The 23,955-nt window shown below is 43.4% G+C and overlaps 1 protein-coding gene and 1 long non-coding RNA gene across 3 annotated transcripts in view; both read left to right on the top strand.

The window, feature by feature from the left end:
- Positions 1–7,324, top strand: part of NUCKS1 (nuclear casein kinase and cyclin dependent kinase substrate 1) — a 31,547-nt gene extending 24,223 nt beyond the window's left edge. Inside the window, exons 6-7 of one of the 2 annotated variants that reach the window (XM_045536556.1) lie at positions 512–658; positions 1,694–7,324. In XM_045536556.1, the coding sequence (XP_045392512.1) occupies positions 512–658; positions 1,694–1,893 (347 nt within the window). In that variant the 3' untranslated portion in view covers positions 1,894–7,324. Of the gene's footprint in view, positions 1–508; positions 659–1,693 lie in introns of both variants that reach the window. The other variant, XM_045536555.1, reaches the window with a different exon arrangement.
- A 611-nt stretch (positions 7,325–7,935) lies between these two features.
- On the top strand, positions 7,936–23,337 carry LOC123627113. Its single transcript, XR_006731142.1, has 3 exons — positions 7,936–8,040; positions 19,771–19,857; positions 23,191–23,337. It is a non-coding gene; the product is annotated as an uncharacterized LOC123627113 (long non-coding RNA).
- The last annotated feature ends 618 nt before the right edge of the window (positions 23,338–23,955 follow it).

Genomic DNA, 23,955 nt, shown 5'->3' with positions numbered 1-23,955 from the left:
AAAGTTATTTGATGGTTTCAGTTTTTATTCAGACGGTGTTTTTTTTTTAATTCTTTCATTGAGCAAATTTTTTTTATCATGGTTGAAAATTTTTTTTACTTCAAAATATTATGAGGGTGGTACAAATGTTTTGGTTACATGAATTACTTTTGTACAGTTTGAGTCAAAGTTATGTGTGTGTCCATCACCAGATAGTGTGCACTGTACCTATTAGGTACACAAATTAGGTACTGATTCACAAATCAGATTGAGTCTTGTCCCTTCCTGTTTTCAACCTCATCTTCAAACAAGTCAGTCAGGTAGCTCTCATGTGAGGTGCTCGCTAAACCTATTTTACAAATAAGGTCAGTGGCAACTCCTGTCAAATTGATGGTACAGCCTCAAATACAGTCCAAGAGTGTTCGACTCCCAAATCCCATCCTCCAGTCATTCTTAGCACTGTCTTCTTTTGTTCACTTGGAAGGATGTGTACATTAAGTTGGGCATTGAAATTCTTCTCTCCTCTCAGAAGATTCCGGCAGCGATGAGGATTTCCTAATGGAAGACGATGATGATAGTGACTATGGCAGTTCAAAAAAGAAAAACAAAAAGATGGTTAAGAAGTCAAAACCTGAGAGAAAAGAAAAGAAAATGCCCAAACCCAGGCTAAAGGCTACAGGTAAGTTCTGCAGAAGTGAAATTAAATATACTGCTTTAAAATGTTTGAGAACCAATACTTTCTCTACAGAAATTCTTCATTAGGACTTGGCATTGACCTGATATTTAACAGGAATACAGAAAATGTAAAAGGATCCTGCGTTCTACATCTGGAAGTATCACTTATTTCTTAATAAGCCCTCCAAGAGTCTGGTGGGTTTAGCCCTGTTCTTAAACTACTGCCATTGGTAAGCAAGATTTGGGAATGACCTTTTTGTTTCAGGCACACTGATAGTAACACCGTATCAACATAGCAGTTACTGCCTTACCCCCTACCCCAGCTGGTATCACAGTCCCAGCAGCTAGCAAAGACTTCAAACCATGAAAATGCACAAACCTACAGTAATGTATTTAAATTCTATGTTCTGATCTTTACCCCATCCTCTGTGCTATCAGAATAAAACCAGCTTGATGACGTGAATTCATTTTCTCTGGTTTCTAATGGGTTCTGCCAGATATTCTAGTTGGAGCTAGTTTGTTAATTAAATCAGAAATCAGTTTGCTTCTTGTAAAAGTGATTTTATTCTGGCAAATAGAACTAGTGATTTTTTAAACTTTTGTTCATTATTTCTTACTATTGGGAATGATGGAAATATCAAATATTTTTTGGCTTCAGTTTCTACTCAGATTAGTCTTATGCTTCCCTCTTTTTGACCTCCTTTTAAAGATAAACAACTGTTATCATAAACAACTTTTAGATTCACAAACCATTAAAAATAATGTGCATTTTCTATAACATCTTGTTTCTTCATTATCAGCATTACTGCTAACATAACATTAGAGTGTTGGTAAAAACTGATTGGAAACTACTGCAGCATATTGCAGTAATTTATCATGACCAGTTTGGAAATTCAGATAGATTTATCTAGGAATAAATGTGTACCCTAGTGCCCACTTTGGATTTTAATAAGTCTGGATGTTTTGTTTTGCAGCTGATTTTTCTTAAAGACATTTTTTTTCTCTTTCTTTCCCCAAATTGTTATTTTTCTACTTTCAGTGACACCGAGTCCAGTGAAAGGCAAAGGGAAAGTGGGTCGCCCCACAGCTTCAAAGGCATCAAAGGAAAAGACTCCTTCTCCCAAAGAAGATGACGAGGAACCAGAAAGCCCTCCAGAAAAGAAAACATCTGCAAGCCCCCCTCCCGAGAAGTCTGGGGATGAAGGGTCTGAAGATGACGCCCAGTCTGGGGAGGATTAAAAGTGATGATGGTTTGGGGAGAGATTTTATTAAAAAAAAGGAAAAAAAAAAAAAGAAAAAAGAGGGAGGAAAAAAAAGAACCTACTTAAGATAGAACATGGTTTTGGCTATGGCTTGACTCATGGGCTTTCAGTGCTTTTTTCCATTTGTTAAAAGTAACATTTTTCCTCTCGCTCGCTTTCTCTCTCTCTCTCTTTTTTTTTTTTTTTTTAAAGAAAACCATTGTATGTTTAAGTGTTTAAGTTGCCCTTTTGTCTATTGGTCTCTTTGCCACCACCACCCCTTTCCCGATGAAAGCCATGTCAAATTAATCACTGGATTGACCGCTTCATCTTTTTATTCTTAATGGAAGGTGTACCACAATTGTAAAGCAATAAGATTTGAGATGAACACTATGGAAACTGCTTTTTGCTAAATGATAGCAAGTTGAATAGTAATCCAAAAACGTAGAAAGGTTTTAGCTGAAGATGATTGCTTCTTTCTCTACCTGGACTTTTTAAAAATCAATTGTCATCTAATATGAATTTATATGTCTATATACACAATTATAAATGTCTAAGAAAAGTCATGAATTAAACTTCCACTGCTGAGGCAGGTAGGAGATAAAAGAATTCTGAATTGTTACTAAAAGTACTCATATTTTTTACCTTGAGGGGAGGGTGGGGAATGGGGTTACCTGACCTTGTTTGAGGGTGAGTTTTCTTTTTTTTATCTCATCACTTGTTATCTCAAAGAGACTCGGAGCCAGTGATCCTTTCATCCTGCCACAGTCTTTAAGGAGCTTAAAAAAAGAAAGAGCAGTGGGCTGCCAAAACTGAAATCACTCTTGATTTCGTATTTCTTTCTCTAATGGTTCATGTTTTAAAAATATATATGTATCCTGGTTTTTGTTTTTTTTTTTGGATAAAATTTTACCAAGGATTCCCCCCCAAAATAAAACCATCCTAGAATTTAATTGGCAAGATCAATCTACACATCACAGTGGATTCCTTCTCAAACTGACAATGTTTAGGGTTTAAGCAAATAAAGTTCCAGTTAATGTGAAACTCAATCACAAAGAGTTGAGATTTTTCCTTTATGATAACAAAGAACTGAAATTCTTTTATGCTATAAATGTGCGTCCAGATTCCATGAACCATGCTCTGCTTTTATTTGGGGATGGAACATTTTCCTTTCTGTATCCTGATCTTCCCATTTCTTCACAGAAACATGGTAGGAAGTACGTCTGTCCACTTGCTGCTGCTACATAGGACGCCACTGCACACCCTAGCCCTGGTGCCTACGAACTCTACTGTAGGACACTATTTTCCTGGCTCTGTTCTTCACTTCCCATCCTGCCCTTGATTGGGAGTATGTTAAATGCTGCTCCCATACTAATCAGTTTACTCTTGTGTTTTTAGTCTGTCCCAGTCCTCTGTTTTACTGCTCATACTGCTTAAAGCAGGACACGGGGACTAGAGAAATCCTGCATTTTAGGATTTTTTAGGATCAGCTGCACAAGTGGGACGTGTGCAGTTGGTAACAGACATTTTACATGCCTTATGAAAGCAGTCAGGAGATAGGTCTGTAGATTCGATCCTCCACATCCTGACACCATGAGCTAATGGGAGCAAGGTTTAAGGGTCCTAATATGCTCATAAATATGAAAAATTTGTGAAATTTAACTTCTGCCTTTTTCCTGCCTTTTAATCTAGATTTGCTTCCTTAACATCCTACTTTGTGGTTTTCTTTCTTACTCTTAAGTGACAGCATATTTTTCTTAGACAAAATGGCTTTCTTGCAAGTGTTCCTAGGACTAAAGGTTATTTAAGGATTATTTTTACTATGATTTTTAAGACACTTTAAGGAACATTCTTACTCTGATTTTTTTAAACACCCAGTGGCAGAGTCATTTCACTGTTGCACTGTGTGTTAAAGAATGAATAAGGAGTTTTTAGTACATGGCCAAAAATACAGGGCTTGAACATAAGTAGCAGTTGGATGATTCTCTTTCGTGATGATTAAATTCATAGTTGTAAACTTTGTAATAAGGGTGTTAAGGATTCATCTGTTTGCTCAAGTGGGTTTGTTCAGGTATTCATTTTTAACAAAAAGGTTTATGTTCATATAGTAAAAGACCTATCAGTGTTTCCACCATGCACTTCTATTTTTTAGGAGTTTATAATTTTGTCTTACATTCCTAGTAACATTTGGGCTTTTCTTAGGTTATGTTTCATGAAGATTGGGGCGGGAGGAGGCTCTTTTAAAACTTCAGCTTCAAATTTTTTTTGTGTAACAGTCTCTTTAATATAATCTGCACTAACATCTCTGTGATATATGCACATCTTTTAGAGATAATCATGTCTTGTAGATTACTTGTGTGCATTTAATTGAGCTTCTTGTTTAGGGTCTCTTTTAAAATTAATTCATTAGGTTGAAAAATGTATTCTGTATTTCTAATAGACTGGACAGGAGGATCTTTGTTCCCCGAGTGAGACAGGCTCTGAATAACCTTTATTTTCTCCACTTTTTATTGATGGTTTGAAACACTCTTCTCTTCCCCTCAAATCATGCATGCAAATAGGAGAATGGTTGTGGTGACTCAACTGGAAACAGGTGCTCAATAGTCAGGCTTGATAGAGATGTCAGGACAACATTAGGAGCTGTAAGCCAATAGGGACTGGCCATTGGCACCGCCTTTGACTAAACTTCCTCTTTTTTTCTAGTGTGCCTATGGTGAAATGGCAATAGCATTCACTGTCTTATTTTGCAGTGCTCAGGAAGTGGGATGTTAACTTTGAAGGTGCTTGTTTGTGTTATTTGAATTCTCTTCGTTAGCTCTGCTAGGTTTACCTCTACAACATAGATTTCGGCAGCTATGCTGACTGACACTACATCCTAGTTCTTAAGATTCTTTTTTTCCAGACTCCCCCTCCCCAGCTAGACATAGTTGACATCCTTCTCAATCTGTCTGTAACTTGCTGCTGCTGTTAGTCCTCCACCTCAGATCAGAGTCGATGGAGTGGGCCCAAAGGATACGTTTTCATTTCAGTAATGGCAGGTAGATTTGTCCTGCTTTCTAAAACATCTCCCCTACTTCCTAGCTCCACTCTGTATTGATTCCATAAAGGAAAGTTAAGAGTATTTTCTCCTTTAGGGAGGTAGTGAGTGGAAATCTTTTAATCTTGAGGAATAATAGTTGATTTCCCTTGAAGAAGCTTAGATGTTGGTTTTTTCCACAATTAACTGGTTTGCCCCAGTTTAATACTCAATTTAATACTTCAGTTCTTGGTACTGGTTCAAATAGCATTTTCTTACAGATAACAAATCAAGAGTGGAATTGGAGGTTATACTCCAGTCAAGTTTTTAACCGTCTTGTGAATATGGTCAGCTAGACTGAACTTGACGCATTTTTTTAATGGTTCTTTTTTGAATCCATGAACATTCAAGTAACAAGTGGATTTTAGAGTACTGGTTGGGGAAGGGAATAGTACTTTTTGTTAACCAAACTTCAGTTTCGGAGTTGTTTTCAGAGTGTTAGAAAGGCAAGAGCAGAATTTAATACCAGGAGCAAGGAGCAGCGGGAAAGCTTTCTAAAAGATCTTGTGGCCATTGTTGCTGTATGAAGAATGAGTGCTGGTGTGAACAGTTCTTTCTTTGCCTGCCTCACCAGTAGCTGCCCTGAAAAGAAAAAAACTTTGACCTTAGGAGTTTGGAAAGGAAGAAACCTGGCCTCTGGTCTTAATGGCATTTAGACTGAGATACGTTCTACACATTTCTTGTGACGGGATAGGGAAAATGTAACAAGTTCGTTGCTCTTAAGGTTAGAAAATTATCCATTTGTCTGTGGATGAAGTTGGGTTTCCTTGAAAATGGAGAGTTGGTTTATATTTGAAGAATTGGGACATCAAACTCTCTATAACCAAGTTTCAGTTTCAACCCATTTTCCCTTTGTCTTGGATAAACTGAATACAACATGATTCATTTTGAATCCCAGATCCATAAGTTACAATTTTTTTTCAAAGCCTAATTCACAAAATTCACAGTGGTGCTGACTGTGTATAACCACTATTGGGAAAAATCCCGTAAACCTGCCTGTTGCCATGCCAATGGAGTGACTGAACTGGTGACATCTGTTTGAGCATGCTTTGTGTGGCTGGTAGAATGCCACAGTGTGCATACACTTTGTACATCCGGGGTGAAGGGAGGGTTTTCTAGATTATTGGGGGAGGGTAAAATTGGGATTTTTTTTGTTCCTTTTTCGATGGGGTGTGGGGGTATAGTACTCAGCTTATGCCCTAAAATAACATGTATAAAAACCCCCCTGAAATATTGTGTGGGTGTGTGTGTGAGTGTGTGTTTGTATATGTCTGGCAATTAAACCTTTGTCTTCTGGAACTTAGTGAATTCTTTTCTTTTTTCCTCCAGAAGTATTTGTTACAAGATTTGTAAATAAGAGCTCTACTTAGTTTGTTTACCATGAACGTGTTGCAGCAAACCTTATACACCTAATTCCTGCAAGATTTACAGAAAGACTAAGACTTGCCAGGTTAAGCAACAGCCAAGTTCTCAGTAATTGTTTGCCTTGATTTGTCTTTTAGACTTCATTTTGCCTGCTCTAAAATCCCCAGTCTTCCTTGATTTTACTCCTTAATCTTTTATATTCTGAGCAGGAAGGGTAAAAGAGAGGAACCTGCTTTAAATGTATTAGTTCATAGGCTGAGACGGGGCCATCTCTTTCTTCATCCTGCAGTGTTGCTAGGTAACGTGATCAGACACCAGAGGGTTGGGCATTCTTGCAATACCTTAACAGTGCTGAAATCTGCAGCATGGTACTAAGGAAGTTAAAGTTTGAATGTAACCACTTTATTTAAAAGGTTTTTTTTTTCTTTAATTTAAATGAAATGGGGTTGAAGTGAACATGATTTTGTTGACCATGTTCGTGAATTATAGATGCAACATGCATTGGTAGAATCGTGTGATGGTCTTTTGTGATACTTAATTTTTACATATCCCAGTCTCTGTATGTATCTGCATAGACAAAGACAAAGAAAAAAAAAAAAAAAACTCCTGCTTTGCTTTCATTGAAGGGTTTCCAGGACTGCGTGTCTGCTCCTGAGCTCTGTTTTAAGTATGTGTATCCTTTGCTTGTATTTTGTATTATGAGCATGTTGGCATTGTCCCCTTTATTTTTTTTCTCTTTTTGGGACATATGAAGCAAGTAATTCTTTTTCTGTATCTTTTTTTCTTTTGTAAACTTTTTTTTTTGTTTTGTTTAAAAATGGCTTTATAAAAGGGCTTTTATAACCCAGATGTGTGCTCTGTGTACTTCTTGTAATACTTTAAAGCAAATACACTGACTTATACAGCTGATTATCTTTGCCCATCAGCTCCCAGTCCGGCCTGACTTTGGGGGGATCCTACTTCCCAAATAAATTATTTAAAAACTTGACTGTCCCTGTTGTTGGTAAAAGAAAAGCATGTCTTGTCTCAAAAGTCAGTCCTTCAGAGCATGGAATCAAGAGGCAGTGGGTTCATCAGGTTTTGATTAGTTAAGGGAGCACTGGACTGGGTCCACGAGGTTTCCAAATTAACACTTTTTCTCATGTGCATATCCAAGGTTATGAAGTACTATACTATGGGAGGGCAAAGTTCATTTCAACAATCATAATCATATATAATACAAGTATTTATATTTGCAAAACATTTGCATTCAGTTGCAAATATTCATAAGAACTACACTAAACCATCCTACAATTTTGAATTAAATGTTACTTCTTACATGAAAACATGGTACAAAATCCCTCTTTAGAACTGGGCCAATATTGTAGCTATTAGGGCTTTTTTGTTTTCAGCTTTTCTCCTTGTTTACATACTTGCTTACTCAAATATTGTAATTGACATGCAAACTCACCTTGACTTTGAAATTTAATGCTTTGTGCATGCTGTTAACTGTCAGTGGCTAGCTAACTTTACATTTATTTCTTAATAGTTGTCTCAGGTGAAAGTTGACTTAGGAAAAAAACATTGACCATCCACTTTTCCTGATAATCTCTGGGTATTTTATGGGTGACATTCCAAATTTTATGTTTCAGGACAATGCTGAAGAAATATAGTCTGGTTTAAAGGATTTCAAACACCATCAAGTGGATAAACGGATGCATAGAGGTAAAACACGTTTGGAAGCTACCTTGACTCCTATCCCTGAGCATTAGTTTACAGTACTACACTGTAGTTGTTGTACAGTACTAATTACCTCGTTAATTTTCCCAACAACTGTGAGATTGGCAAGATGTGTGTTGTTCCTCCAATACTGTAGAAAATGACCTGGTTCAGGTAGGATGAGGTCTGATGTGACACCTGATGTGGCCAGTGTGTAGTACAGCAAGGGTTTGAATGAGGTCAGTGTGCTGTCAGTTGTCACAGCTGTTAGTTCTAAAGTCAGCTCCCATTGTCTTGCATAAATGGATCCCTGGAGCCTTCTTCCTGGGATTGAGCTCTTGAGCGTTTTGCTGTTCTTTAGCATCTCCATGTAACAGTGATACTTGAATCAGTCCAATGAGTTACTGGGGAAAATTGGAAACTTCTTTTCAATGAGATATGAAGATTTCTCATTAAATACTGCAGTTAGCTTGAAAATCCCTCTAACCCCTAGACACAAAGCCTCAAATGATTTAAAAGCTTTTATTTTCTGATTATGTCTCAAGATGGTGACTGTATTGAGGAAAATATTAGTCATCTTGGCTATGTAGCAGTTACCCTCTGCCAGTAGAGGGCAGTGTTTGCCCTCCATGTACTTAATGGAATGCTTGCTCCCCCCATCTCGGTTGTAGGTACTGTGCCCTACACACCCATTAAGATCACCTTGAATGGGGCTAGGATGCACAGCAGTCTACTTCTAGCTGATACTAGCATGTTCTCTAATACTTGCATCTTTTTTTCCTTCCATAAGTCATAGGACAGGTCTCAGTGTGACAGAATTAGATATACTGTTCACGTGTGCTCTTAGGACTTGCCTTACCTAGCATTTCAGGTGACAGACCACCGGACACTCTCATTGATGCCTCTGTGCACTGAGTGCATGGTATTCACGTCCCACAGGGACCAGGTAGCAAGCCAAGTACCATTTCTCAAGAGCAGTTACTGGCAGGGGCAGCCTGGCCTTGCCCTAAAACCCTGGGCTCAGAGTCCACTGTATCACGACACCGTACCACCTACTTGGGTTACAGAGGTTCTGTGGTCAGTGTGCCCACTTAACACCCTACTATATGCAGCAGCAATCTTTTCTGGATTTTAAATGCAAAATAGGATCTCTTGATTTATGCATGTCTGTCCTCTTACGTTGTTCCCTTTTTACATCTCCCAAGCCTATGTGGATAACATCCCAGAATGAAAGTGTATATTGAGATTTCAAAATGCAGCTATGAACTCTTGGCCCTATTTTGAAACAGGTGTTGCCTTTTGAAATTGCCTTCCAGCTCAAAAGCCTTGTTTCTTGCATAAGCAGCACTGACTGATACGTGTTCTCACACAGTGAATTACCGAGACTTGTTTTCAAGGTAGAGACTTGTTTTCAAGGTAACGTGGTACCTTGTGTTCCTTTATCTTGATAGCAGGCTTCCCTTTTCCTCTATTAATAGACTGTACAGGTCTCCATTCTGACATGTTTTGGCTGGGAGAAATCAGGAGAAATCAGCATTACTCATGGGTATGCCCCTGTTTCAGTAGTAAAGTCCTGGACAAATATTGTGAAATAAATGTTGTGTTAACTCTAGGGTGAGGAAGTGAGAGGGTACAGCCAGAGTTTCCATCGTAGTAAAGCAAATAATTAACTTAAAATATAACATAAAATGTTGGAAATCATAGTTTCCCTTGATTTAGCTCTAAACTGGCACCCAGAGTGATTTGTTTAGAAATCTAACTTTAAGGAACAAGTAGATCAAGGAAGAGTACACATATATATTACTGTTATTGGTAACATTTTAGCTATTAAGTTTAATACACACACACACACACACACACACACACAAGCCCTTTTATTAGAATGTGTAAGACTACCTCCTTGTCTGATATGCAATGCAATGTTTTTAATAGTTACACTTTTTCCATCCTGGGTAGAAACAGGAATACATAGTGTTTGTGTAGTCGGGGCTCTCCTGATTACAAGAGATTAGCGTGGATGGATCAAGTCAGACTCTGAAAGAGGTAGAAAGTCATTGATCCAAGAAAAATGATGGCCTAAATTTTAGGATACAATAACTACCAATTTGGTAACTCTAGCTGATTGGTTATGTGGTAAGAAGTGATTCTCATCTACAATGAACTGAATATGTATAGTGATATAATTAACAAAATATAGATTGTGGAATGCTAGTCCTTACCAAAAAGTGTGTAGAGACAGTAACATACAGTCGATCCTCACTGCAGCTGTAAATTGGTTCTCTCATAGTTCATTAATTCAGCCTAATGAAATAAAAACACAAAGCATTTTAAAAGTATGGTTTTACCCTTAAATTGGTGAGAAATAATGATACAGTGAAGCTCTTTCATGAGGCACTAAATGTCTTTAGGAATCAAGAAAGACTCAGTTGGCATTCCATTTAGATCTTGTAACATAATCTGGGGCTTTAGTAACATAACTTCATATCTAATGCATGCCACGTCTCAGTTACAAACTCCAAGCTCCCCTTGTCTTTTCCTCCTGCCTTTGACCTAATTTACCACTATCTCTCTTTCCCTTCTCCTTTTTTTTCTTTTCTTTTTTTTTTTTTTTTTGCACATGTGAATGAACAGTTGCTTTCCATGGAGTTAGTGTTTTTGAGGCAAATATATTGTTTATACATGAACCAGGTAGCCCTAGAGGTGGATGGAGAACCAGCTGTTCTGTAGAGACCCATACAACTGGCCTGAGTACAAGATAAATAGCATTTCCTGGTAAACCTGGTACAATGCAGAGCTTAGATTCCAAAGCTCTATTGTAGGGAATGCTGGTATGACTTCAGGTACACAGGATATACACAGTATCTAGTTCAAGCAAGGGGTTGTTGTCCTAGACCTTATACGATGGGCCAGTCTTGGCACATTAGCAAAGCAGGTCCTTCCTTCTCTTGCCCTCCTTTTACTCATTCTCTTCCCACACACTCAAGTGAAGCAATAAGACCTAATATTTGGCTCATGGGATACACTTCTCTATAAGTCAGCAGCACTGGGCAGTCACTGAGAAGAAGATGCCTCTCTCTCTTTGGGAGATTTAAGTCTAAGAGAGAACACGCTAATCATGCCTGACGGTGGAAATGGGAATTCCTAGAGCACCTGTTGCTTCTTTCTACAGGTCACCTCTGAATTAGTCAGCAACATTCATTGACAATGAAAGTCATGGTGACTATATCCCAACCCAAACATTGGGACCTGTGCTGTAATGAGATGTTTTGTCTTGTACGTCAATAGGAAAAACAGTCTCTGATACACAGTTTGGATCTCAGAATATTGGGATGTCCAGGATATTTTTACGGTTTAAGGAACTAAGGCATGAAATATTTAAAACTGGATTATTCTAGGGAATTTGTGTGAATAGTATAAAAGGTGCCACAGGTGTTACACCGCGGAGTTGAGACTAGCACATAATGCTCACTATAGCCTGAGTAGTCTGTCCTTTGCTTTATTTGAACTCCCGCTCACCTTTCCTCTTCTGGTTCCTTGCTTTGGAGAAGCTTTGTGGCTGGCTGTGGATGAAGTCAAAAGATCTATTTACAGGGTGATCTTCGGCAGGTCACCTACCTGCCCACCCCTCACCCTGTGTGCTTTTCCTTTTTATATAAGGGGAATAATAAGGGACTGATTCTCCTCTGCTTCAAAGGGACATTGTGAGAGTGAGTGAGGTTACTGTTGGCATTGCAGACCAACTGGCCTCAAACAAAAGCAGCAATGTACTTCAGGCAAGGTACATGGCTGCAAAATCCTCATTCCTGCAAAACTGAAATCCTTTTAGCTGTGTGTCTTAAGTACAAATGAGTTATTTATTACTTAGAACACTCTTGCAAAAAGGTAAACTTTAACCAGCCCACAATATAGGGTGGTTTTAAAGGGAAGGGGAGAGTGACAGTAGCTCCCAAGTCACCTGCATTAGTAAAAGTTTTTTTCTTTTCTTTTTTTTTTTTTTGTGAGACCAATCATAAAACAGCATAGTAAAAGTTTTTTTCTAGTGTATGTACACAGAACTGTTGATGAGAGTTTGAATGTTTCCCCAGCTTCTCATAGGAAAAAAGAATTTTATTAGATGGTTTCGAACTGCATTCCTAGTTATGGGGTGTATATTACAAGTGAGAGAACATTCATTTGGACTGGAAAACTGACTAGAAATACTTATCAGAAGGCTTTTTTCTGTATATAAAATTGCCATATTTTTGTGTCCTTGGTCTTTCAAGTTTAATATCAGAAAAGAAGCCATGAAACTATTAAAGCCATGTAGCCGGGCATGGTGACGCATGCCTGTAGTCCCAGCTATCGGGAGGCTGAGGCAGGAGGATCCCTTGAGCCCAGGAGTTTGAGGTTGCTGTGAGCTAGGCTGACGCCATGGCCCTCTAGCCTGGGCAACAGAGCGAGACTCTGTCTCAAAAAAAAAAAAAGAAAAAATCTATAAAGCCATGATCAGGGACAGAAAGGGGCTCAGCTGAACTGTTTTACTGATGAAATGTGACACCCTGTGTTCTCACAATACTGAAGCCTCACTAGAATGCCTTTGGTGGGGGCCTTATCTGGAGACGCTTTTGTAGACTAATAGCATTTTGGCAACTGAACCCCAGGAACACATCCATTCTCCCCTACAAATTCTCTTAAATCTTTAGGAAGAAAGACCCAATTTCAACATAGTGAAGATGCCTTTAGAAAAAAAGTTTGATTTATGAACGTTGAGTAACAGACTGTATAAATAACAAAATTTTGGTCAGGAGCCTGTTATCTTGTAATGCCCTCTTCTGTCAGATTGTTAAGAACATCATTTGTGCTTCTTGGATAGATAAGATAACTCCTAGAAATCTAAAGTTCCTCTTGTCATGTTATCTTGCTGAAAGAGATAGAACTGGTCATTTGGCTTTAGTAAAATTTTCACTTGTCTCAACCCAGTTGCTATCACTGAGTTCCGTTAACATGCATGACACTTGCTTCCCCCTCATTAGGCATTTTGGACAAGTGTCAGCATTTAAGATCGTGAGAACTGGATTTTTCGCCCCCTCTTAGGAGTATGGTATTAAGAAAACTTAACTGAAAACTAGGGTAGCATTCTTCCTCGAGGCTTAGCTTTCATAGCATCCTAGAGTCCGAATGCGAGCTTGGTCAGAGAGAAACACACGTACCCAAGGCAGATTCTCGGCAGGAAAGCATCCAGTGTGAAGGACTGGAGTGAGAAACCAGGGGCTCTGCTTCCTGAGCCGCCTTTCTCTGCCCACTTGACCAGCTAAGTCAGGTCTTTTTATGTAAGTTAGACATTCAAAAGAGATTTCTTTGTTTTGGGGTCTGGGTTTTTTTCTGTTGTTTGTATAAAATTCTTAGTTGAGAATACACATCTTCATTTTCTAATCAATGTGACACAAGAGAGAGGCTAATAAGTAAATGTGACGGTTATATGCACTGAAATCAAAGTATTAAAAATTCTGCAATTTAGGCCAGGTGCCAAGGCTCACACCTGTAATCCTAGCACTTGGAGAGGCCGAGAAGGGAGGATTGCTTGAGGCCAGGGGTTTGAGGCAGCAAAGTGAGACCTCATCTCTACAAAAAAATAAAAAAAATTAGTCGGGTGTGGTGGCACACTCCTGTAGTCCCAGCTACTTGGAAAGCTGAGCCAGGAGGATCCCTTGAGCCCAGGCGTATGAGGTTGCAGTGAGCTCTGATGTCACTACTGCTCTCTAGCCCAGGCAACACAGTGAAAGCCTATCTCAAAAAAAAAAAAAAGAATTCTGCTATTTAATATTCTTTGACTGTTCATAGAAAAATGCTTAAAATCAGTGGTTCTCAAAATGTGGTCCATGGACCATCAGCTGGGAACTCGTTCAAATTGCAAAATCTTGGGCCCCACCTCAGATCTATTAAATCGGGAGATAGGGCCTAGCAGTTTTGACTTAACAAGCCCTCCAGATAATTCTGATGTACACAAAAGTTTGACAACTACTGCTAGTTTAAATCATGCCAAAGGATCAGCTGGGCTAACCCTTATCCTGTTCTTATTGGAAAAGGCAACGTGGCCTGAGTGATGTTATTGAGAGAGACCAGTTTTTGTACCATTTGGGTTTGTTTTAACAGCATAAACTAAATCCTATAGTCGCATCCTCTTTGCCTTGCCTGGAAATAATTGTCTTCATTCTTGGATGTTTCTTCCCTCGGTTGGAGTCAGCAGAGATAGGACTGACGCGTCTCTCTTTGATGAATCCCACTGTCATTTACCTCCTCTGGCACCTGTTTTCTATCCTGTGACTTAAGAATCCTGGCTGCTATTGGACTTCCTACAGATTCAGGCCTTGGGTTTTCTTTTTCGTTCTCTTTCTGGACCCTGAAAATGTCTTTGACAAATCACAGATATTCATGTTCAAGAGAGGACCAGAGAGAACATACATAGTAACATCCTTTATTAATCTGCATCCCACCCTGGACCACTCATTTTGGCTTTTAACTTTTACTTCTTCTAACACTGTCTTAGAACTAATAATAACAGTAGCTTTTGTCTATTGAGGGCTTCCTATTATATGTTCAGGACATCGTCTTAAGCACTTATCATGCCTTGCTTGTATCATTAAATCCTCACCACAGTCCCATGAGGTACAGGTAAGATTACTATCCCCAATTTACAGAGGAAGAAACAGGTCTAGAGATGGTTAAACACAGCCTGGCAGCCATACCACTCTGCAACCTTTTTATTGACTAAGATCAACACTGATCAATTGCATTTTGGTTCCGTTCACTTGCTTCCCAGAATATCCAGCCTCTAGCAGAAGCATCGAGGAACAGTGAATTGACCAAAGATAGATGAAAAGAGAGAGAGAGTGGGAAAAACTCTAGACAGAAAGTCAGGGACCTATGTCCGAGTTCTGGTTCTCCACTAACCATCTGGGTCCTTGGCAAGATACTTAACCTCCGGAGTCTCAGTTTCTGAGACTTAACTAGGTCACTAACATCTACTTCTTGGGGTTGTAAGGATCACATGTGAAACTGTCTAGCAAAAGGCCTCACAGTAACATATGTCCCCCGGGGGATGAGACGTTAATGATGCATCAATAGCAGCAACAAGGAGCTGCCTTGGCTGCTGAACCACAGGGCCTTTCATTCTTGTTGCAGAGGGAAGTTACTAGTACCTTTCTCTGATTGTGCTTTCTCCTGAGGGTGGGTGATGGTGCAATCTAGGTAAATAAGGGGAAGGGAGGGAGGCTTGGGAATCACACAGCCAACAAATCTCAGCGTTCCTGACTGCCTCCCCCTGTGCTTCCTTGTGTGCCTTGCTTCAAACACTGTCTGTTTGTTTGTGCTGGTTATGTGAACTATCTGGCAAACAACATGCTTCTTATGTACATTTTGATACTTGCAGATGGAGCCGGACAGGTCTCTGCTGGCATGCCCTGACATTCAGGAAGGGCACAGGCCAAGCCTGCCTTGTGACAATGTTCTCTTGGCTGGTCAGATCTCCCTGGGTAGGTGGTGGGTGCTGGGTGCTGGTGCATGATGGCAACTGTGGGTAACGAGTATCCCTTGTGAAACGTTGAATAAGGGAGCTCTGCCTAGGAAATGGGACCATCATAAGGGCTGAGGGGCAGGGATGGGTTGGGAGTGGTGTGAGATCCCACTTAGCCCTCTCTCTCTCTAATGCTACAGTGGATTCTAAAAAGGAGGTAGGGGAAGGTAGCAGGCGGTGAGATATAGAATAATCCCACATGGGTCTCTTATTCCTTTTCTCTTGCTCCCTTGGAGCAGATGACTTGAGTCTGTCTGAGCCTTTGCCAGAGGAAGACATAGAGGCCACACTGGATAGTTCCCATCAGTCCAGCTTTTAGCAAGCCTCCTCCCCCGGCAGAGTGTGGGGGGAGGCTGGAATTGACCTCCACACCTAGGTGGACAGACTGATTGTCAGCCTAGTAGAGCTGTGGGGTCTGAGTCTTGTGGGGAGGGTGGGAAGAGCTTGTGGTGAGTGGAAAGTGAACCAGAAACCTGAAGCAGCAAGGAAAGGACCACAGGGTAGTACCTCCCTCTAGGAACTCAAGTTGCTCATGGCTGGGGGTGGTCCTGTGCCCACCATTCCGAAGGGAAATGGTGGATGCTGGGGTCTGAAGAGGAACCTTGCACCATGCTGGCCTCGAGACCCCTCCCCTTCGGCCTAGCTGCCACGCTATTTGCACAGTGCAAACTTTCAGAATAAGCAACGGTGACCAGCTAGGCAGGGCTGTGCTCTTTACTTACAGGATATATTGTCTTATTATTTGGATATGATTCTCCTTAATGTGTCACTACAGAAGGGAATGAAAGCTGAAATGCCAGCTAGTTTGAGAACAAATTTCTTTTTTTCCCTCCATACGAATGTTTCTATTTTATTGTTCCTTCTTATAATAAAGGGAAGAAGATAAAACCATAGACAGCTATCTCTCCAAATAGCCCCCACCCTGCCTTGTGCAAAGTGCTTGATTTGGGGATGCCTGGCACCTGAGGCAGTTGCAGGGAGCCCCCTCCCCACAACGAGACTGGGTGGGGATGGGGAGAGACAAGTGGGGAACAGAGGGGACAGGTCTTTGGGGAATGAGGACAAATTTCTTATTAGTAGGTAGTTTTGCTTTCATATTTTTCTTTGAGAGAAGAAAAGTTGACCCAAAGCAACCAGGAAGTGCTATTGGGTTAAGTAGGCAGTTTTGTGCATTTTCTTTTTTTTCCTTTAAGGGGGAGAGAGGAAAAATTTTGATGCCAAAGAGTCAGAGATGTGTTGGTTTATCTAAATCAGGATTTCTGCACCTTAGAACTAATTGACATTTTGGATCAGATGATTCTTTGTGATGAGGGGCTGTCCTGGGGACGGTAGAATGCTTGGTGGCATCCCTGTCCTCTACCCACCAGATGCTGATAGCACCCTCTGTCCCAGTTGCGATCATCAAAAATGTCTCCTGGCCAGGCACAGTGGCTCACACTTATAATCCCAGCACTTGGGGAGACTGAGGCAGGAGGCTTGCTTAAAGCCAGGAGTTCGAGACCAGCCTGGCAAACAACATGCTTCTTATGTACATTTTGATATTTGCTGATGGAGCCAGACAGGTCTCTGTTGGCACACCCTGACATTCAGGAAGGGCACAGGCCAAGCCTGCCTTGTGACAATGTTCAACATAAGGAGACATCTCTAAAAAAAAATTTTTAGAAAAAATTAGCAGTGCATTCCTGTGATTATAGAGGCTTAAAAAAATAAATAAAATAAAATAAAAATAAAAATTAGCAGTGTGTGGTGGTGTGTGCCTGTAGTCTCAGCTACAGCCACTAGGGAGGCTGAGGCTGGAGCATCTCTTGAGTCTAGGAATCCAAGCTGCGGTGAGCTATGATGATGCCACTGCAGCCCAGCCTGGTTGCCAGAGACCATCTCCTCAAAAGAAAAGAACAGAAAAGTCTCCAGCCAAATGTCCCCCCAGGGGGAAAAATTGTCTCCAGCTGAGAACTGCAGAGCTAAATGTTTCCTACAATGTTTTTCCTAGTGATTTGGTTCTAAGCTTTTTGTTCCGTGGGTCTTATCTGAGAGCCAGGGAATAAAACCAGCTGTACCTGAAGAAGCCCAACCCTCCGGCTCCACTCGCCCTGCCCAGCTTACAGAAGCTCTGATGGAGCCGTCTGCTTCTTCCCCTGGGCCGCTGCAGCCCTTGCAGAGCTCCAGCGCTGGGCTTTGAAGCAGGGGGAGAAGATCAGGAGGAGGGGGGACAGCCAGGGAGAGACGATCAGGAGGAGGGGGCACAGCCAGGGAGAGAAGATCAGGAGGAGGGGAGACAGCCAGGGAGAGAAGATCAGGAGGAGGGGAGACAGCCAGGGAGAGAAGATCAGGAGGAGGGGGACAGCCAGGGAGAGAAGATCAGGAGGAGGGGGACAGCCACTGCAGAACTCAGGCTTGGCTGGGGCTGGGCTGGCCTTGCACCTGCCTGCCTTCTGCCGCAGAGCGCTCCTAAGGCCCCAAGATGGGAAGGGCATCCCGTGTACCCTAGGGCACCTCGTGTTTCTTGTGCGTGTGTGGCCTGTGCATGCGTATGCGAGAGGCAGAGTACAGAATATTTGTGTGTTGCGGATGGTTGGGGGCCAGAAAGAGGCTTCTCACGTCTCTGGAGCCCAGTGCTTGTCAACATACCAAAGGATGTGTTCACTCTCCGGGATCCTCCCATTGCCCCGGGCTAATTACATGCCTCTTTAATGAAAGGAAATAGTTTCTCAGCTGAGCTGGGAAACCCAAGTCCCGGGTGCCCCCTCTTCCTGGGTATCATGAGAAGGCCAGGAAAGGAAGCAGCTGCTGCTTCTTGCCTGCTCTGCCCTCGGCAGGGGTGCCCAGCCCACCTGGAGACGGGGCTGTCTCCTTCTGCCAGCAGGGGCCCCAAACCTGCCACTAGGCAACGCCCAGACGGGGACGCGGGGAGGAAATCCAAGCAAAGGATGAGATTGGGTGGTGGATACAAGCTGGGTGACCAAAAGGCCCCTGACGAAGTCAAGTTTTTTATTGACGGCCCCTCAGCTGCTGCCTGGGAGTAAGGAGGAGTGTGGCTGTCCCCCACCCCTGCTGTGTACAGCTGCTGGGGACGTAGCCGGCTGCTTCAAGCCTGAGGGGGGTGTGTCACAGTGGGGAGGCTGGGGACATTGGCCAAAGTCCCAGGACCGGGCTTGGAGATCTTCCTTCCCCTGCAGAGCCTCCCTCTGTCAGAACGGTCCTCGGGAGGTGGTTTTAGAAAACAGTCACTTGGGGACTACAGGTGAGGGGGATGGGAGGGAGCAGTTATGGGGGCAGGAAACAGCTGGGCTGCTGCTTCCCTAGAGAGGTTACTCTTGGAGCAGATTCCGGGATGTGAAGGTTACAGGCACCTTTCCTCTTTCCATTGAGAGAGAGAGAGGGAGGGAGGGAGGGAGGGAGGGGCTCACCGCAGTTCTGCAGCCTGTTCAGTCCCTACAGCGAGATGGAATCGGGTCAGCTGCGAGCCAGGGCAACGTGGGACCACACAGGAGAAAACCTCAGCCTCTCCGGCTGTTTCTCTTTCACTTCTCTCTGATCCTGAAGGTTCCAAGTGCCTTCCACCTCCCAATTCTCCTTTAAGAAAATAAAATGCGCCATGCACGGCATGGCGGCTCACACCTGTAATCCCAGCACTTTGGGAGGTTGGGAGGATCAGGATTTCTTGCGCCTAGAAGTTCCAGGCTGCAGTGGGCTATGATCGTGCCACTGCACTCCAGCCTGGGAGACAGAGCGAGACCCCATCTCTTAAAAAAAATACCAAAGTTGAGGAGACTGGGATTGGGAAAATCAGGAAGAGGAGTGAAGATTAAGCTGATTTTATGGTCCTTAACTGATCATTTGGTAATTTCTTCCCTGAGGAACATCAGGACAGTCGTTTATTACACACCATTCAGCTAGATAAAAGAAACAACAGGAACAGAGTAGAGACTGTAAACTCTTCCAGGCAGAAGACTTCTAACGGCTTTTTTCTTTAATTGAAATTTTTATTGAGAATACTGTAGATTCGCATGCAGTTATAAGAAATAATACAGAAAGATCCTTGTACACTTTGCCCAGCTTCCCCCAATGATAACATTTTGCAAAACTGTGGTATAATAGCACAACTAGAGTATCGATGCCAATACAATCCACCAATCTTACTCAGCTTTCCCGTTCTACTTGTACTCATGCGTGTGTCTATTCAGTTCTACAGGATTTTATCACACGTGCATGTTGGAGCGTCCAGGTTCTGAACAGCGTCCACACTGCAAGGACCCTCATGCTGCGCTTTGGTAACACACCCCCTCCCTCTCAGGCCCCGTCCCTTACTTAGTCCCTGGAAACCACTAGTCTGCCCTCCATTTCTAAAGTTCTAGTTCAAAAATGTTATATAAAGGGAACACTATGGCATGTGACTTTGGGGGATTGGCTTTTTCCCAGTGTCATTCCCTGCAGGCTCGTCCAGCTTACTGCATGCAATGGTTTGGTCATTTTTACTGCTGAGTAATAATCCGTCGTAGGTTAATAGCAGAGTTTGTTTTACCACTCGCCTGTCGAAGGACGTCTGGGTTGTTTTCAGTTTAGGGCTATACAGATGAGGCTGCTGTGGACAGTCGGGTACAGGTTTCTGTGAACATCAAGTTTTCAGTGTTTTTCTATCTACTGACAGCATCGTGCTGGGCACATAGATCCTCAGTAAATGCTTCTGGGTGACACCTGAGGACAATCTGCTCCAGCACTTCGGTCCAGGTGGGGGTAGGGAGAAAGCAAGAATGATGGTGGATGATGGTAGTCACAGGGAACAACAAAACAAAACCAAGGCTCGGTCTGAACACAGCGCCTTAGACCACTCGGCCATCCTGGCACACTCAAGGCTCAGTCTGAAGAAAGGATTGCTCAGAGGGCACATGGTCATCAGTGGCATTAAGACATTAGGACCACAGGAGGGCAAAATTATCTATAGGGAACACAAGGTGGAGTTCAATATACAAGTGAAAGAGGCCAGGTGCAGTGGCTCACACTTGTAATCCCAGGGCTTTGGGAGGTTGAGGCAGGAGGATCACTTGATACCAGGAGTTCAAGACCAGCCTGGACAACATAGTGAAACCCCAGCTCAAAAAAAAAAAAAAAAAAACCAGCCAGGCATATGTCACACACCTGTAGTCCCAGCTACTGGGGTGGCTGAGGCGGGAGGATTGGGAGTTTGAGACTGCAGTGAGCCATGATCACACCACTGCACTTCAGCCTGGGCGACAGAGCATGACCCCGTCTCTAAAAAAAAGTCCAAAAACAATATACAGGTGAAAGAGAATGACAGTTGACAAGTAGCGTGTGCAAGTGTGTGGAATCCCATACAAGGATGTCACAGGAATGCTGATGCCGCTCTGATAATGACGGGAACCGCAGCTCTGGGAACACACCTGATTCAAATCCTGTCTCCATCACTTTTAGCTGTGTGTTCTGGGTGAGGCACTTAATCTCACTGAGACTCATTTCCTAATCTGTAAAATGAAGGCAGTATCTTTCTCCTGAGTCATAAGGAATACATAAAATAGTGTATATAAACTCTTGACTCACCGTATTCCCTGAATAAACGTTAGTTCCCTTTCTCCTTCCCCTCCCTAAGAGGAAGTGCAGAAGTAATAGCCCTGGGGCTGGCTAATCAGGAACGACCTCTGGGAAGAAGCGTAGCTTAAAGGAAGGCTGCAGAGGGACACACGAGCCACAGGGAGGGCAGACTGGACTCAGGTGGGAGCTGGACTCCGAAGTGGGCTGATGAGATGCAGGCCGCCTCTCTGGAGCACAGGGCTTGCCTCAAAGCTGAGCAGGAATTCCCAAATGGGTTTTGGCCCCAAGGGGTCACTGGTTCAGCTACCACTCGGCTGGGTACTCCACACTACGTTCAAGAGGAGCTTCTCCTTGCTTTACTAAAGGCCTGAGGTGGGCGGCGGGCCTCCCTCTTTGCAACGGCTACTGGGGCATGCTGGACGGAAGGCTCCCCCTGCTCAAGAACGTGCAAACTGTGCACCAAACCACGCTCCTTTCAGATTCCAAACCCCAAGTGGCCAAAGTCCTCGGTGCTTCCACTGCCTTCTAGAAAGTGGCTGGCCCTGCACAGCCCTCCTCCGAGGGCTGCCTTTGATCTGACAAAGATGCTTCTTAACCTTTTGAAACCATCATGGGACTGTCCCCAGGCCCAGGCTCCTGCAAAGGGAGAAAGAACCCTCCTTTCCTTGTTCCCACTCTCATTTCTTTTGAACAAGGGTTATCTCCCTTTCGGGTCTTTCTGGAAGAGAAGGGGATCACAGGCTCTTGACTCTGTACCTGGTCTCACCTACTCTTCCTGCCTCTGGCACCTCCCAGCTCCTGACTGCCTCCGGGTCCCCACAGGAGCCCCTGGCCTTTGAAGCCAATGGCGGTGGTGGCCAGGGCAACAGGCCACTGCCCTCCCGAATGCACAGTCCCTTCCCTCTGCCAGTTCTCTCTCCCATCGCCCCTTGGGCCTCTGGTCTTGCCTCCTCAAGTGTAGGGGTGGGGCAGGGGAGCCAGCAGGAGGAAGATGGAGACAGATGAGGCCAGTCAAAAGATCGCCCCCCTCCCTTCAGGGCCCTCCCCACCTGGCTAGTGGTCACAGCACATTTCCTGTTCTGTTCCAAACTTCTTGGTGCACGTCATAACTTTTTCGCTGGATTTATTAGTCCCTGCTAAATCCATACCTCCCAAAGCAATCTTTAAAAATGTAAATGATATTGTGTCACTCCTCTGCTTGACTCTTTCTGATATCGTCCTGTTGCCAGAGAATGAAATTCACATAGTCTGGATTCTGCCCACTTATGGGACCCCATTTCTGCCCCCCTGTCTTGCTCTGGCCTGCTTTCTTCCTGGCACTCACTTGCCCTGCAGGCTAGGCCCACCTCAGGGCCTTTGCATTTGCTGTGCTGCCCTCCTAGTGCTTTCCTCTCAGATCCTCCTGGGGCAGGTTCTTCCTTAATCCCCAGGTGCAGCTCAAATGTCACCCCCTTAGAGGGCCCTCCGTCTCTGACCCCAGCCCCCTAGCCCTCTAACTCATCATCTTGTTTTGCTTCCTTTGTAGCCATCTGAAATTATTTAGTTGTGAGTCTGCAATTTCCCTATTGTTCCAAGTAAGGAATCCAAGGCAGTAGGGACCTTGCCTTTCCTGTTTACCGGAGTGTCCCCCCTCCCCCAGGATCTAGGGGCTTAACAAACATCTTGTTGGGTGATAAATGAATGCCCCTGAGCTCGAGGTGAGACTGGGAAAGGCCCATATGTGGGCAGAACACTGGGCTCGGAGACTAGAAAACCAAGCATGGGGAAACACCAAGTACAGGTTTGCATCCCAGCTTTGCCGTTGTTAGCTGTGCGACCTCAGGCAAGTTGCTTTACTTCTTAGAATTTAATTTTTCTGATCTGTAGAACAGAAATGCTACCACTTGGCTTCATAAGATTGTGGTGAGGATGAGAGAATTACATGAAAGCACAAAATAGATATGGATTAAAAATAATCCACGTGGTTATCCAAAGATAGTAAAATAGAGCCTTGGTGGTGTTATGCACTAATCTTGTCTCCTTTCCTTTAATCAACTTTATCACGCTTTGCATTTAAGGAGGCTGACCTAGGAGGCCCCAGCCCGATGGAGGGATAGACAGAAAAGCACGACCGTGGGCCAAACCCAGGCCCCTGCCGGTGTCTGTATGGCCCGTGAGTAATGAATGGTTTTTCCATTTTTCAAGTGGTTGAAAAAAATCAAAAGAAGAAGAATATTTCATAATACGTGGAAATTGTATGCAATTCAAATTGCAGTGTCCATATGCGAAGTTTCATTTGAACACAGCAGCACCCATGCATGTACGTATCGTCTACGGCTGCTTTTGTGCTACAAGCACAGAATTGAGTAGTTGTGACAGAGACCGTGTAGCCCGTAAAATATTTACTATCTGGGCCTGTATAGATTCTAATAAGTAATTAGGAGCTTGTCTAAGAGACGGCATAATGACAAGGAGAGGACAGGACAACCTCTGGGGACTGCTCCTCTTCCAGGGCTCTCTGCTGCATGCCTTGGGAAGGTCCTGTTTCACCTCTGGCCGCAGGGGCAGAGCCAACCTCCTAGAGCCCAGAGGGTGCCCGGGGGAGCTGTCTGCCCCAGAGTGATGCCCTGCGGGAGCCCCTTGCCGGGCAGTTCCTCTGACCTCCCTCTTCCGTGGGCTTAGTTTTCTCTGGAAGGTGTGGGGGGTGGGGGTTAAAGTGGCTGGACTTCGGGACATCAACCCTCAAAGACAAAGGTGACCCTCCCTAGGTAGGAGCCCCGGGCACCCTCTCTCCTCCCAGGGGCTGCCCACATCTGTCCTGCAGGCCCCGCGTAGGCGGGCAG

The sequence above is a fragment of the Lemur catta genome, chromosome 23, assembly GCF_020740605.2.
Source record: "Lemur catta isolate mLemCat1 chromosome 23, mLemCat1.pri, whole genome shotgun sequence".
Taxonomy (NCBI): domain Eukaryota; kingdom Metazoa; phylum Chordata; class Mammalia; order Primates; family Lemuridae; genus Lemur; species Lemur catta.
Note: the sequence above shows the minus strand (reverse complement) of the source record. Positions and strands in the feature narration are given on the sequence as shown.